The sequence below is a fragment of the Apium graveolens genome, chromosome 4, assembly GCF_009905375.1.
Source record: "Apium graveolens cultivar Ventura chromosome 4, ASM990537v1, whole genome shotgun sequence".
Lineage (NCBI taxonomy): Eukaryota > Viridiplantae > Streptophyta > Magnoliopsida > Apiales > Apiaceae > Apium > Apium graveolens.
The window spans coordinates 298543644-298560650 of record NC_133650.1 but is presented as its reverse complement, the minus strand read 5'-3'; the positions used below and the strand labels follow the sequence as shown (position 1 = coordinate 298560650).

The following is a 17007-nucleotide window of genomic DNA, read 5'->3' as shown; positions in this document are numbered from 1 at the left end:
TGCCTGTCGGCCAAGGTATCCGATGTAGTGTCACCACCTCAAACATAAACAATTCTTGATGCACAAGGAAAGGTTACACACACAAAGGATGAGTTGACGGAAACAAGAGTTTCGACCATTTTAAGGTCAGATTCGATTGTTCAAGGTTCTTTAATGGACCAATTGCCTTTACAGGTGTTAGAAGATGATACTGATCCAAAAGCCATAGTGGATCTGACATAGGCGCAGATCGGCAACTTGTTGACAATGATTCATATATTACCTGATGAGTCACAAGGAAATGTCTTCACAGACATTAGAAGGGAACTTTGATCTTTATGCTAAATTCTTTGGATCATTGTTTACCTTCCCAGAGTTCAAATCTGGAACCCTAAAAGGGAAACTAGCAACTTATAGATTATGACTCAGATTCATCTGACGAGTTTAACGAGGATGGGGATTTGTGAACTCCCATTGCACCACCTATAACCTCCTTAAGGATGGCTAAGGTGATTTTCCTTGCAGGTACAGCTGAATTTTGGAGCTATGAGAGGAGTGATACACTTGTGAGAATGAGTGTAAACACGAGTGGAGAGAAGAGTGAAACACATGTGAGGCACACTAAACAGAATCACACACTCACAGTGAGGAAGAAAGAGAAACTACTTGTTATTTCTTTTCCAACCAAGTGGAATATGAGAACTCCTTCAGACAACGACATACATTCCTTCTCTAAGGGGGAGATAAAAGCTTAAGTAATAGTTTGGAGGATTCCTCTACTAATGGGGGAGAAATAGCAGGGAGGAAGAAAAAGTGATCAGAAGAAGTGGTTTGGTTCATCACTATTCTTCATAAGGGAAGAAGTTGTTTTCCAAAAAGGGGAGTACCATTGGTTTTTATCTGCGGATCCTATTGTACGGGAGATGTGGTAAACGAAGGTGATCTCCCTTAAGCAGTTGATTCTCATAGGTGGAGAAGCAAGAGAGATATGCGCTTCTCAACAGGAAATATGGTTGTACAAAAGAAGCTGTTGATGATTACTTCAAGACTGAGAAGTATTATCTGGCAGAGATTTGAAGAACCAAGGAAATGAGGATGAAACTACTTGAAGATATGTTCAGTCTAGAGGAACATCTATTTGGAATCTGGAAAATGTTAAACATAATCCAGAACTATTCTGCTATTTACTTTGCATTTCTGTTTACATCTTTTTCTTATTTGTTAGTTGAGTTATCCTCTCGGTATTTGTTGTTATTGTCTAACAAACAAATAGGGGGAGATTGAAAGGCATATATCATAACCTATTTGTTTATTCGAGGATTTAACTCAAGTCAAATAAGAATGTAACAAGTAAATAGTGGATCTATCGTCAAAGAGATCTCTCAAAGTAACATATGTCAAAGGATTCAGAAACAATGTTCATCTACAGACTTGAGGAATTAATTCACTGGAAGAAGTTCAAGAAATTGATCAAGCCTCAGTGATATAAATCAATATTGTGGATTTAATCAAGTGACAGAGATCTTGTCAGGGTATTAGATAATTACAGGGATTTAATCTGAAGAAAATCAAGTTATCAAAGTCAAGTCATGAAGAAACGTCACGAAAGTTAGTCACTCATGAACCAGACAGTACATCGAGTGTCAACATTGAAGTGGGGGAATTGATTCATAATTTTCAGAAGATTTTCAGAAGAATGGTTGCAGTTCAAGAGTAATATTAATTCTCTATTAATTAATTAAGTCATATAATTTAATTAAGAAAATAAATTATATCTGCAAAGATTAATTTATTGATTAATTGAATTAATTGATTAATTAATTTCGAATTAATATTATTGATTTTCAGAAGTGTAATTGAATTAAAATCAATTTTAATTCAATAAGAAAATTAAACTTGAACTGGCATGACAGTCCATATTGTCATACTGATTGTCATGCTAGTTCATGCAATAGTCATACCGATTGTCATGACAGTTCAACGGATTGTCTCACCGATTGTCTTGCCAGTTCAATTGATTTGTGTTGATTGATTTATTAAAGACAACAGCAGCACACATTCAAATCATCCATCAGACATTCAACATACTTCAACAACTCAAGAACAAAAGCACAGCAGCCGAAACAAACATTACATCTCTCACTGCTGAAACCAGATCATTAATTTCTAGCTATTAAAGTTAAATCCAAACCACTAGAAATCATTCTCTTGTTTTTGTGTAACTATCTAGCGGATCAAAATCCCTAGAACTTAATCTCAAATTGCTTTTAGCATTTGATCTTTTTATTGCAAAAATAGAAAAAGTTCATGTCGAATTTATTCTAGATTTGTGATAATTTATTTGAGATTAATCCCTTGTAAACGATACCGTTGTTGTAACACCTTTCAAGTTTAATAATAGTTTTACTTGAATTTTATTTCACTTTTTTTATTCCGCATTAAATTCGATTAAACAGTATAGTTTGTATTCAACCCCCCTTCTACAAACATATTGAGACCTAACAGTTCAACCAAGCCGAAATGATTAAAGAAAAGCTTAAAAACAGTAAAACAAATTCACCCCCTCTGTATGTGTTATTCATTTCCTAACAGGGTTCATCCGTATATCATTCTCGTACTTTTTTGCAATCCAATCTGCAGTTACTTGTTTCTGATGCCAAGTTTGCTGACATGTGAGCTTTGGAAAATATGTCCTGATCTGGTAAATGTCACTTTTTTGACACTAATTTGCATATATTTTCCAGCTACATGGGGTGTGCATTTATACTGAACCTTGTAACCCATATTTGGACACCTAAGTACAGGCCTTCTTTCAACAATAACACGACTTCTAATAGCTATCCTCAGGCTTTACTATCTTCATTCTCTACTCTTGTTTTCAATCCTCCTTCATTCACTTCTCTTTCTCCATCCGCATTCTCTTCATTTTCCTCATCATTCAGTTCATTTTCCCCATTTTGATCATCCGCAAAGATTGATCTTTTCACCCTTTTTTTCTAAAGCTCAGGCATTTTTTCTCTGTAAATACTCCTTTCCTAACTAGAACTATCATTACTTTCCTCTTCACAACTCACATTATCATCAACATCTATAATTGGTGAACTTGAGAGTGGTGCAGTTGGTGTGGCTCTAATTGGAAAACCTTCAATACTAACAGGTTCTATAATGACAACAAATACTTCTACATACTGAACTTCCTCAAATACAAGACCGGTCATAACCAATATATCACTATCAGTTTCTAATTTTCCTAACTCATCTATGCCCTCACTTGGGGCTTTAAAATACAATTCAGCCCCTACAGAAATACGACCAGTAGACTCGAACACCATTGCACCAATTTCAAACATTGACATCAAATCGACATTACAAAAATCAAAGTAATCTATCTTATAATCCACAAACTTGGAGTTCAGATTCTCAAAATGACCACCATAATACATTTTTATAGTAAAAAAGAGGGGTAATCTGCAACAGACAAGAAACATGCAAACAATGATATTTTATACAATTACAGCCAAAAGGGAGACACAAGGGACCATTCTAAACATTATCAAATGAAAAAGCAACATTTTTGGGACCACTCGACGAGTATAAAATTATAAATCGAATCTCACTTGAAAAAATAAGGGTTCGAACATGTTACCTTTGTCAGTCGGGGCACTCAGCTACTCCATATTTGTGCATCTCCTTCATGGGTCACATGAACCACTCCATCTCCACTCCACTATTAGGGTTTCTTTACCAACCGTTTCGTCTTCACTTTATAATTAGGGTACTGTTTTTTTTAAAAGAATTGAGATAATTTTACTTTACTCTTTACAAATATCCAACAGCCCTTGTGTATAAAATAATAAGAGTAAATTATCTATGACACCCTTACGAATATTATAAAAAGTTGATTTAACGGCTCTTACTTAACGGGAGTTAATGGCAGACACTATTCTAAAAGGCGGAAATGAAGTCTGGCATTTTTTTTGAAAATTTGTAACTATGACAACTTTTTTGAAATTGAGTGTAAAATACGGCCATTCCTATGCAATTTACTCTTAAATGAATCATTATTAAATGAATCATCAAATGATTTCACATTGGGTTCGTACGCGCTTGATGCCTTACATATTTGTGTGCAGGAAATAGTGCATTCTCATTTATACATGTTCGATTAAGTGTACATCCCCATCAATCCATCATCCCTGTAATAGTGATACTGTAATGATGATATACCCACCCCCATTCACAATGATTCACAATATAGAATAGAGGAGGGATCGCTAGGCAGTTAATCAAACAGGCACCATTCACGTCCACCTTTTGTTACATTCTTTTTTGTTAAGTTCATTTGATTTTAAGAAAAAAATCTACACATACATTCGTCAATATACGTTACCATAATTCTAGGAACAAACTCTCAGCCGGTTAGTCTTAGACTCAGTCCTACCGTACTTTAATTTAATTTCCGACTATTTCTTTAGTTTCATATTTATCTCCAATTTTTTAGCATGTAAACTGTAAATTTACCATATAAATTAAGATAAAATTTAAATAAAGATCACATTTTTATCAGAAAACTCGGAGAAAACCTATATTCTGCAATAAAAACACTATTAAATATATTATTTTGTGAAATATATTTTACGAATATCACTAATTCATTAAAATTTGTCTTATCACTAATATATATTCTGCAATAAAAACACTATTAAATATATTTTATGAATATCACTCGAGAAGTCAGTGAATTGATTTATCGAGAACTCACTCGAGAAGTCTTAAAATGACTTGTCGATAAGTCATTTAGACTTATCGAGAACTCAGTTCTCTATATACTTTTGATCAATTTTAAGTCTGCCTTGTGTTAATTTTACATATTAATGATGTAGATTAACAGCTAAGCAGTTTACTTATAATTTTGAAAACTTCTAAGTTAAAATTTTTGTTTTAAAAAATAAATATGCAGAGATTTCTGAAATATTTATAATTCATATTTCAGTTAATTTCCAATTAAATCAAATTAATTTTGATTTACTAGAAATTAATCTGCTACAAAATATTAGCTGAATTCTTGCCTTAGGATGAGGAATTAAGCATTCCAATTTCACCTACAAGTCTAGTGAAAGTTGCTTCATCCAAAGGTTTAGTAAAAATGTCAGTTAATTATTTTTCTGTTGGAACAAAAATGAGCTCAATGGTACCATTTGTAGCATGTTCTCTAATAAAATGGTACCTTACATCAATGTGCTTTATTCTAGAATGATTAACCACTATAGACATAGCACTAGTATTGTCACACATGATAGAAATTTTGTGTAACACTAGGCCATAATCCATTAGCCAATTTCTAATCCAAAGCACTTGAGCACATCAACTTCCTGCAGCTATGTATTCAGCCTATGCTGTAGAAGTTGATACAGATTGTTGTTTCTTGCTATACCAGGATACAAGTCTTTGACCAAGTCTGTTCGCCATCACCTTTGTTATGATTTTCATAAGAATATTATATAAAGCTATCGGTCTCAGCTCCCCTACTACTGTTGGATTTTTCTTTTTCGGAATTAGAACAATATTCGTGTCATTTAGGCCCTTCAACACTTTTCCTGTAGAAAAAAGTGCTTGGTTAGATTATAAATATCCTTACCCACAATGTTCCAATGCCTTTGAAAGAATGTTGTGGTCATTCCGTCCGGCCCCGACGCTTTATCTGGGTGCATCTAAAAAAGAGCCACTTTCTCTTCCTCCTTTGAAGATTCTTTATTTAGTTCCAAGTTTTGATCCTGAGATATTGAATGAGGAACACAATCAATGACTTGTTCAAACTCCACATGCGCTGTAGTGAACAAGTTTGTGTAGAAGGACTGAATGAGAGCTTTCAACCCATCTTGCCAATCTACCCATTGTCCTGAGTCATTTTTCAGCTTGACTATATAGTTTGTCCTCTGTCTTTTGTTACATGCTGCATGGAAGTATTTCGTGTTTTTGTCCCCTGCATTAAGCCATATTGTTTCGAGCGTTGACGCCAAATGATCTCCTTCTGATCAAGAATTAAAAAAAGTTGATATTTTGCGTCCTTGTATTCTTTGACTGACTGGACATCTCGTTTTCTTCAGAGCCTTTTCAAAATCTGGTGGCACTCTCTGATTCTTCTATTAAAACACTCTGTAAATTCATTTCCCCAAACAACAAGATTATCTGCACAAGATTTTATTTTCTCTTGGATATTAGACTGCATACAAGCCTCCCAGTTATCTCGAACAATAATGCTACACAGTGGTTCCGTCAACCATGCGTTTTCAAAATGAAAACACTTCTTCCTCGTATCTGGAACTCTGCAAATTGATTCAAGAGATATAGCACTGTGATCGGAAGGCGAGCCTTCCAAATTATAAAGTTTTGCATAAGGAAACAGATCAAACCAGTTCGTTGTAGCCATGACATGACCAAACGAATTTCTACCCATGAGTCTGTATCCCTACCTCTCTCCCAAGTAAAGTAAATGGATGCCCATACAAATTAATATCTTTCAAACGAGCTTCCTCCAGGGTGTCATTAAACCCATCTAACAACCATTGAGGGTAAGGAGCCCCTCCTTTTTTATCCGTTTGGGAACTAATATTGTTCATATCACCTATAATACACCACGGTAGATTAAAATCTCTAGAAAGATTTCGAAGAAGATCCCACGTTCGTTTCCTTTGACTCCTGATAGGTTCTCCATAGAAACATGTTAAACGACATGGTTGAGTACCGGTGCAGAGAATTTCCACAACATACTAACTTTTAATGCAGATATTAAATACACTAACTTTTAAGTAACGCGCAGAAAATGAGATGAGGTTATTGTTGTAATTTTGGTTTAGTGCATTTAGCAATCATCTTTGAGAATGTCTTAAAATATAACAAAAAAATTAAAAGAATATAAGAAAAGGTTTCATAAACCCCGTATTGATAAAATTAGGGCAAACTCGTAAACCCCAATTAACCAAACCAGGGTTTTTGAAAAAACCAACAGAGTAAATTTCGTAGCAATGGCGGATAGTGACGAGGAGCTTACAATAATCCGCGAAATGGAGTCATTAAACGAGTCCAAACGCAAAATCGACGATCAAATTAGCCTTCTACAAGCTCGTCTCATTCAAATTCGTCAAAACAATCACACCAATCAAACCCACGGAAACGAATTGTCTTCTCACGATATTTATCGTTACAGTCGCCACCTCTTGCTTCCTTCTTTTGCCGTTCAAGGTTAATTACATTTATATACACACACTTTCAATTTATAATTATCTGTAACAGCAATGCTTATTATTTTGTGAATTCAGGTCAGGCAAATCTGTTGAACTCTTCGGTGTTGGTGGTTGGTGCTGGAGGTTTGGGCTCACCTGCTCTTTTGTATCTCGCTGCCTGCGGTGTTGGTAATGTTTTTGTAACTGTTATTTTTGAGGTTTTACCTGTCGATTAATTTTTATTGCCTGCCACTGCCACATTGTTTTTCGGTACAGTGACCGTGTTGTTGTTATGTTAATTTAGGTCGGTTAGGTATTGTGGATCATGATGTTGTGGAGCTTAACAATCTGCACAGACAGGTAGAGCTTTGTTTAATTTTTGCTTACTTTCTATTGGGAGTATTGGAGTAGTTAATGGTAATCTCTTTTCTTATGAGTTATGTTAGTATGAATCAAGTAATGTGCGGCTACATTAATTAAATGTTTTTTTGTCTCGATCATTTCATTTTGTTATGGTCTATTGTAGATTATCCACAATGAAGCATATATTGGCAGACCAAAGGTGGAATCAGCAGCTGCTGCTTGTCGCTCGTAAGCCCCTATTTGTGTATTCTCCTTATTGCGAAACCATGCTTTATCTGTTTTCAGTAGAATTTAGCTGTATAATATACTGACTTAACTTTTCTTTTTTCCCCTCCTTTAATCTGCAACTTAGGATCAACTCGACAATTCAGATTGTGGAGCATAAAGAAGCTTTGCGAGCAACCAATGCATTAGAGATAATGAGCAAGTATCCTTATATGTTTTTGTGTGTGTTACAATGATGGTTCTTCTTTCTTCTTTTTTTTTTGGTTTAAAAGACTGGAAATAGCATTTCCTTCACTTTCTTAGATATGATGTCATATTAGATGCTACGGATAACGCTCCAAGTCGTTATATGATCAGTGATTGCTGTGTTGTGTTAGGAAAGGTAGGTTGCTCCCCTACATTGCAGTTTTATTCTGTTACTTCTCACCGAAATAATGAAACGGAGTTGGTTAATGTGAATAAATGTGACACTGATATGAAAGTACAATAATTGTCTGTGTCGAGGCCATCAGCAACTATCATCAGCTCGCGAGTATTATGAAATATCTTAGTGTTTACAAAAATGTGCGTCAAGAAATTAAAAGAGAAGAAAAAACAACAATTTAATTGATGGATGGCATTGCACTTTGTTGCTGGATTTGTTGTTTCCTCTGTCACGCTAATTTTCTGTTAAGTTATATTCCGAATTTCCCCTTCTAATGTCAAGCCAAGTTACATTTCACTCCATGCTTGTTTATATTAAGCTTTGTATGAGTATTTTCCAATTCTGACCTTTATTCACATGCAGCCTCTTGTATCAGGTGCTGCCGTGGGACTGGAAGGGCAGGTAAGCTCATAATCACACTCACAGTCCTATGAATACTAGTTTATAATTTGTCCAAATTGTAAGGAAACCATGCCTTTAATTTGTTGGAATAGCTTACAGTGTACAATTACAATGGAGGTCCATGCTATCGATGCTTATTTCCAACTCCGCCACCTGCCACAGCATGTCAAAGATGCTCCGATAGTGGAGTTCTTGGTGTTGGTAAGCATTGCTGATATCTTGTAGTCATTGCATTCAGTGAAATAAAATTTGGGTTTCTGAGATTCAACATGCATCCCTCTATATTTATTTTTAGTATGTTTTTGCCGACTTCGTGGAACGAACATACTGATTTTCCTATGTCACAGATATTCTAACTAATAGCATAACTGTGAAAGTAATGGTACCAAAGGAGCATGTGCTACCTATACTATTAACAAGGGCTGCACAAAAATCCAGTTTGGACAGGAAAATTGGATTGCACCGGGTCTATAGGCCCAAGTCCGGAATGGTCACCATATACATCCAGTCTGGTCTTGTTCCTATGAGTTCAAACGAATCCAGCTAATCCAGTATACGGTCCGGTCTGGTCCATATTCGGAAAAAAACAGATTGGTTTTCCTTTGTGGAGAATTATATTTGCATTACCTCACCTCTTAGATTGTCTAGTTTAAATTTATAAAATTTGCACTTACATACTCTAATTATCCAAATTAATTGGTAATAACTTGTTAAATAATAGTGATCAAGGGTCACGCTCCTCTTAGAACTCTTAGCCTAAGAACCCTTAGAACCTATACATCTTAGGTAAGAGTTCAACTGCAGAACTTTGCCTTATTTGTTAGGGTTGCAGCAGAATTACACAATTATATTTTGAAAACATTTTGAAACCATTTTTTAGCATACACAACGATGCAAAAAACATGTATATAGGTTTAGATCATGATAACCTATTTAAAATTTAGGGTTCTGCACCAGAATTTGCCTTATTTTGTAATGGTTCCAAGGTTCTATTTTAAGGACCGGTTCTAAATTGAGCGCAACCCTAGTGATCAATACTATAAACTAAGTGATAAAATTTTAAATTCCATATTTTATAGTATATATATATAGAGAGAGGGTCAAGTTCTATGAAGACCACGTTTTCGTTGGAGACCAAGGAGACCACTTATGTTCTGCAACTAAAATCTTGCATAAAAATATTGCAAAACGTATTATTTTGCGAATAATGTTCTACAAAGATCATTATTTTATTCAAAATCTTGAATATCATACTTATACCGCATGTAAAACATCACAAAAAGTTTTATTCTACAAAACATGTTTAGTTAGAAGAACATTTGTTCAAATTGCAGAACATACACGTTATACTTATTAAACTTAAACGATCTTCAACAATTTTAATGAATTAATGATATTCATAGAACATACTTTACAAAATAATATATTTCATAGTGTTTTGATTGCAGAATATAGGTGGTCTCCGAGGTCTTTGATAAAAATGTGATCTCCATAGAACTTTTCTCTTATATATATAATTACATTTACAACTTCACTAAAAGCAAGAGTTGTATATAATTTATATTACAAAGTTGCCATGGGTGAATTTGACCTTCCCAATTTTTACAATTTTTTATAGATGTAATTATATACATTAATGACCATGAAGTATTATAGCATCTTATTTAATAAAACTGTTGTCATATTTGTAAATTTATATTAACTTTTAAAGTATTTGAGATTATGATTATTTATGATGCAATAACTAAAACCAAATTAAAAATAAAATAAAATTATAGATTAACATTAAACTAACCAATCCAGTTCCAGTTAAGGTTTTATAGGCCCAATTCGGTCCTAAGATCGATAAATTCAAATATTACGGTCTTCGGTTTGCTTCAGTATTGGACTTCTGTGCAGTCCTGATGTTAACTTCCCTGTTTGATAAAATCTTGAAACTTTGAAAGCCCTAAAATGCGAAGACATTGACACAATATAGATCATGCAATACACCACTATGAAAAGTAATTGAAAATTTAGCAATGGCCAGCTACTGTTGAATTCTCAATTACTTAGGGCCTAGGATTTGAAAGCGCTATTAACATATGAGGCATCAGGATATATATATATATATATATGTATGTATGTATGTGTGTGTGTATATTTATTGGACAAGAAAACCATAGGTGAGTTCCGCCTCATTGTTCTGTTCATCACAGTAAGCAATTTCTCGTGCATTTAGACATGTATATTGCATTGCTGAAATAATGCAACTGTACATGCTTATACCATTACTACTGTTTGTCAATGTAGAAATTGTGACCATTAGTCTTGGTATATTTTTCAGTTTTTTTAATGGTCCAATTCTTTTTTTTGTATCTGATTTTACAGTTCCTGGTATAATTGGCTGTCTCCAAGCTCTGGAGGCTGTAAAAATCTCAGCCAAAGTTGGGGACCCGCTTTCAGGAAGAATGCTTTTACTGGATGCAATGTCAGCTCGGATTCGCATTGTATGTTTTATGATTTATGACTTCTTGAAGTCTTGTCCTGTATACACTTTCCAGATTAAAACATGTTTGTGTATTTCTGTTTCTTATAGACATTCTTGGCTGTTCCAAGTTACAGCAATAATAATTGGTTTTCTGTTTAGGTCAAGATCAGAGGGAGGTCACAACAATGTGAAGCTTGCGGTGACACTTCACCATTAACCAGACAGCAATTTCAAGAATTTGACTATGAAAGTTTCACTCAATCTCCTCTGTCCACGGTATTGTTAATTTTCTATTTATTTATTGCTTTATTACTTATTAGAGTTGAAAAAATTAATTAAGTAATTTTTCTCTTCCTGTCTAAAATTTCACAAATCAGATCTGTTCAATAATTGATGCAGGACGGGAGTTATAAAATAAACATAACAACATGAATGGATACAACTAGGGTGATTTAACTTTGAAAGAATCATAATTTCACGGGTTTTTTGAATGCAGAAAGGACTCATAAACAAAGATGACTCATTCTAATAATTCATAATTCCAGTAATTAACTCCTTTTAATCCGTGGGGGATAAAATCACTCATGTAAAGATTTGAAAACCTAATAAAATAACCTAGTGGCAAGGCCGTAAACAGATGGCCCTATTGTAAACAAACTAGATAACTGTGTGGACAGGTAAATTATACATGTAAATATTATATTTTATTAAATGATATAACAATTAATATAGTTTCTTTTTATTTTCACTCTCGTCCCCGTTAGTAATGCATAAGAGTTCATCTCTTGGAGTCCTTGAGCAGCTGATTATTAAAGAGTCCTTTGAATTTTAAGGGCCAAATTCAGACGGAGGTTCAAAATAGTGTCTTTAGTTCTAATTTTTGCGGATTTGTGGCTATAGTTATATTATAAAAATGTCTCTCCAGTTACACTAACAGGACCAACGTTAGCAAGGGCACTGTAGTCAAATCTACAGATACAAATTTTCCCGTTAATAAAGAATATACTGAGTGCATTTTTCCCAGTATTGAAGAATATAGAGTAATGAATAATATAGAGTAGTATCCATTGGGATATTTAACTTCCAATCGTATCTCCCCAATCTTGTTACTTTTTCTATGATTATATTTTTTACAATTTATGTAGAAAGTATTATTGTAAATATATCATCTCCCATAAATGTTTAATCTAAAAAATGAAATGATTACAAATATAATTTAGAGCCAAAAATAATAATTTAAACCGAATTAGTAAAAAGCAAACTAAAAAGTAATATCTTATTGGTTTTACTATTATAATTTTTGAGAGAATATTATCAAACATTAATGAAAATGTCAAAATGTGAAAGCCAACAGAAATACAATTGTAATATGTCAAATTAAGATAGAAAGTTACAAGTGATCTTTTTGTGTGCGTATATATAGAATACTGTTTCTTTGGCCAACATTAATTGTAATTATATTATATTTGATGCAGTGTGGTATCTTACTTGAACTAAATTCTATATTCCTGATAGTTTTCAGAAACATTATACTGAAAGCAACATGTATTGAAATAGGCCTTGGAAATTATTAATTAAGTTTAGTTAGAGTTCAACTCATTATAACTAAATTTAATATGTTACTACTTAATTTTTTAAATATATATCAAGTATTTAAGGATAGGGCATTGAGGGCTTACCAGTTGTCTAAGAGACCACTATAATGTCTGATTGCAAGATTGGATCTAGAATGTTTGAGTGACAACCAATTCTTATTGAAGAGACAGCTATAAAATTCGATTGCAAGATTTGATCTACAATGTTTACAGTGCCTTAACTTGGATGTCAAAACTTGATTTTAAATCAAATTTACTGTTTCTGTTACTTTTAAATATAGACTGTGTTTATATTACTGAGGAAACTGAAACGGATGTACGCATACCTCCGAAATGGAAATACCCATTTTACCCTTCTTAATTTGGATTGTTATTTTATCTGCCATTTTCGTACTTCTGTTGGTGTTTTTAATGGTGGAACGCTTTATGCAATAGTAAAACTACAGCCATCTTTCTGTAAACCGGTGTAAAATTTCGCCAGCAAAATGAAACAGACTTATCATCAAACTCTAACAAGATGTCAACCTTAACATATGATTCTTTTGTAACTCTTTTTAACATGCTTGCAGGCTCCACTAAAGTTGAAGTTGCTTTCTGGTGATGCTAGAATAAGCAGCAAGGAGTTCAGTAAAAAAATTAAGGATGCAGAACCACATGTATTGGTGGATGTGCGACCATCCCACCACTATAAAATTGTCTCTCTTCCAAGATCATTAAACATTCCACTCTCAGCATTGGAGGATAGATTGCCCGAGATATCTTCGGCTTTAAAGAAAGAGCAAGAGTGCCGAGGACTAGATTCTGGATCAGGAACTGGTCTGTATGTGGTCTGTAGAAGAGGAAATGACTCTCAGAGGGCCGTTGAATATCTCCACAAGATGGGCTTCAGTACAGCAAAAGATATCATTGGGGGTTTAGAGTCGTGGGCATCTGATATAGATCCAAATTTTCCTACTTACTAGAGACTAAACACGTGTCCCATGACTCGTAAGAATGTGAGATCAGATATCCATGTTGCTTACATAATTTTTTAGTGTTAACAATAGTGTTTTATTTACTTCAACTAATTGATTTGTATGCCCTGTCTGAAAGAGTCAGGTTGAATGGCCCAGTTCCTGCAATTTGTAAGGTTTGTATCGAAGCTAATATATTGTTGTATACCTCTTTGAAATGTACTTATTCAGTTGTAAACCTGATACATTTTGCCATATCTATAAAGCAGAGGTTTTATTACATTGCTTTTGAATTTTAGGATGAGGGGCCAAAGTAAAGATATCGCATCTGTCTCAGCTAAAACTGACCAATATTAATAATCTTTTTTCTTATCACATTATTCGTAATCATGGTTCCACTTAATATTACCCTCGACTTCTACATCTTTATTTCCTTATTACTCTTTACCCTTCAGTATCTAAAGAAGCCGGTAGTTGCATGTACTGGTGTCTGGAGAAATATTAAGTGATCATGATGCAGATTGCAGAATGTCGGAGCAGATTAATTTTAATCTCACAAGTATCACCGGAGCTTTGTCCAATTTGTTGTATGTAAATTAATTCATAAATATCCTCAAGCAGTCCCGGCTGATATGAATCAATGTTGGTTCCTTGTCAATGTTGGTTCCTTGTATAAATCAGAAGTGGGTTACATGGTTTTATCAACTCCTTTTATGCTCGACTGTATTATTTCTCGAATCATTTACTATAACGAGATCTCTTCATGCTCTAATCATTCAGTAGAACACATTATATCTTGTGAATTGTAGTATACAGAACAATAGTTAGCATCAACTACAGACCAAATGACCAATGAACTTGTATGATTTATATTCAGAAAGTTACATTATCTCAAGTACACAGTAACAATATGCAAATACATAAACAGATTTATTCCAATGTAATACCTTCATATATAGTTTATAAAATAACAAAAGAAAACACTACCACACTGGAACAGAAAAATACCATATAAGTACATCTACTGAAGTTCATAAATAGAAATACTGCATCATCCCTCAAGGCTGGCAGTGACGTTCTTAGCAAGTGCACAATGTATTCGAAATGTGGATCATCAATCATTCATTCTGATGACTGGGACTGGCTGTGAAGTGGCGGGTGAGGCGGCTTTGGAGGAAAAGGATGAGGAGGTTTAGGAGGGAAAGGGTGAGGAGGCTTTGGAGGAAACGGATGAGGCGGCTTTGGAGGGAAAGGGTGAGGTGGTTTAGGAGGAAAAGGGTGAGGTGGTTTGGGAGGGAATGGAAATGGTGGCAAAGGTTGAGCATACCCACACATGCCATAGATACACAAGCTGAAAAATGGACACTTATGATCACATTTCCCACAGTGAAATGGATTAATGTTGGTGTCAATGCATATACCTCGGCAGCATTGCCAGGTAAAGGGACACTTAATCCCACACAATCCACAATTATTAACATCGGATGACACGTCGACACAACGGTTCAAGCAACACAGCTTCTTGTTTTTCTTCGGAGATTCATCTTCCTTACAGATCCAAGGCCTGTTCCAGCACCCAGTTGGACGCTGGTTTATTGATACCTTCTTAAGCCACCTCGAAGACGTAGGAGAACCTGTTGATGATGAGGCATTGCTTACATTGTGGAGTAGTAGCCCTGTCTGAGGTATGTGATTGCCTGCTTCTGCTATTCGAATAAGTAGGATTAATTGGCCAAGGATGATCAGTAAGGAAAAACAAGATCTGGCTAGTAGCATCATTGTTTGATGCACTAGAATTAAAAGGCCGAGTTCATTTAATTGTTTATATAATGAGATGAGGGAGGCTTTATGTTCATATAGTCCGGAAGAGTTCATGTTCTTCTTACAGTGGTAAGTTCTATTTGATGGCTAGTTTTAAGGGTGGTACTACAGTTTACGTGAAAAAAGAAGCATTTCTTGTTTTCGCATTTTACTGGCCGTCTTTAATTAAACCAGTTGCTTACTCGTTTTTCATCCTTGCTTCCTTCCCAGTTACTACTGACTACATTCGTATCAGATATTCAGATGAGAAAAAAAAATATTTCGATAAAAGTGGGGCTGGTTAAAGCTAAAATCCAGTTAATCTATAATAAATATTAACAGCCCGTAATTATTCAACCATTGATCATTTACGGAATTTTCCTTGAAAAAAGAGTTCAAGGTTAAAGAATGATATAATAGATGAAATCGACTAAAATACATTACAATCATATCAGATCTCTAATTAGAGAACTACCTTGCAGCATCAAGGTAAGATACAAAACTTCCAGATTATGTGTAATTAAGTTGACATAACGACTAATTAGACGGATATAAAGAAGTTCATGTCATCTGACATAGTTTGTTCTCTCTATTGTTAAAGTTGTTATTCTGTTTCATTCATTCATTTCATACTAAGCATATTATCATGGAGGAGTTGACAGAGCAGTATGCAGCAATAAGCCTGGAAGAGGAGGAATCAGGAGGGATAGCCTATGAAGCAGAGGAAATCCTGTTGGGTATAATTATAACTACACAGCAACAATGGGCAGTTATATATATAATAACAAGAACATGACAAATAACCCAACTAACGAAACAAAACACGAAGGCAATAACAAACTATAAAAACTGTAATTGACAAAGAAAGTAAAGAAAACTTATCTCTTATTGCTTTCCAAATTCTGATAAGAAGAACACAACAGCTGAGTCGCCAAACCTTTCAAGAGGACTTGACTGTTCTTGAAGAGATTATTGCCCCCCACTTAAACTGTGATGGAATGCAGCAATATCGCTTCCAGGATAAAACAGTAACAGATCAATCTAGCCACAGAACCAACAATGATCAACGGCGACTCGCACCTCAGTTTGCCCAAAAAACCTATGCAACTCATATATGTTTGCGAGGTAGGCACCGAGACTTGTGTCATTTTTATCTCAACTGTACCTCTCAATATATAGGCATCTCAAGTTACTCTTCTTCTATTTTACTCGATGTGGTATACCAAGTACCAAAATAGAAAAAGTAAACAAAATGGGTTTTCCTTATTATTTATATTATATCCAGATTACTTAATATTAATATTATAAAATATATTCAGAGAATGATTAAAATAATCCTTACTCAATATATTTTATATTAATAATTAAATAATCAATATAAATAATTAAACTTGTAATAGAAAAGAAAAATATAAGAGTTCCCACTAGCACAAGGCCACACAAGCATTCCACTTATGCTAGTAGTTGTAAACAACACTAACACAAGATGCTATATAAACTCAATATCTTTCTTTTACAATACCAATGTGGGACAAAATCCCCATAATCCATTTCAAACAAGCAACTTTGTCTC

General features: G+C 34.4%; 1 protein-coding gene across 1 annotated transcript; it reads left to right on the top strand.

Annotated features, from left to right (window-relative positions):
• Positions 1–6892: 6892 nt before the first annotated feature.
• On the top strand, positions 6893–13916 carry LOC141721329 (adenylyltransferase and sulfurtransferase MOCS3). The gene is made up of 11 exons (XM_074524226.1): positions 6893–7221; positions 7299–7391; positions 7507–7562; positions 7729–7793; positions 7918–7992; positions 8094–8172; positions 8578–8616; positions 8709–8817; positions 10987–11105; positions 11246–11362; positions 13251–13916. The coding sequence occupies exons 1-11, from the start codon at positions 7005–7007 to the stop codon at positions 13641–13643; spliced, it is 1362 nt and encodes a 453-aa protein (XP_074380327.1). The 5' UTR covers positions 6893–7004; the 3' UTR covers positions 13644–13916.
• The last annotated feature ends 3091 nt before the right edge of the window (positions 13917–17007 follow it).

Excerpts from the sequence above, each read along its gene's own strand:
- LOC141721329 (XM_074524226.1), top strand. The coding sequence starts at position 7,005 with ATGGCGGATAGTGACGAGGAGCTTACAATAATCCGCGAAATGGAGTCA. Across the intron at positions 7,563-7,728 it reads TTAACAATCTGCACAGACAG|ATTATCCACAATGAAGCATA; the intron begins GTAGAGCTTTGT and ends GGTCTATTGTAG. Across the intron at positions 11,106-11,245 it reads TGTCAGCTCGGATTCGCATT|GTCAAGATCAGAGGGAGGTC; the intron begins GTATGTTTTATG and ends TTTTCTGTTTAG.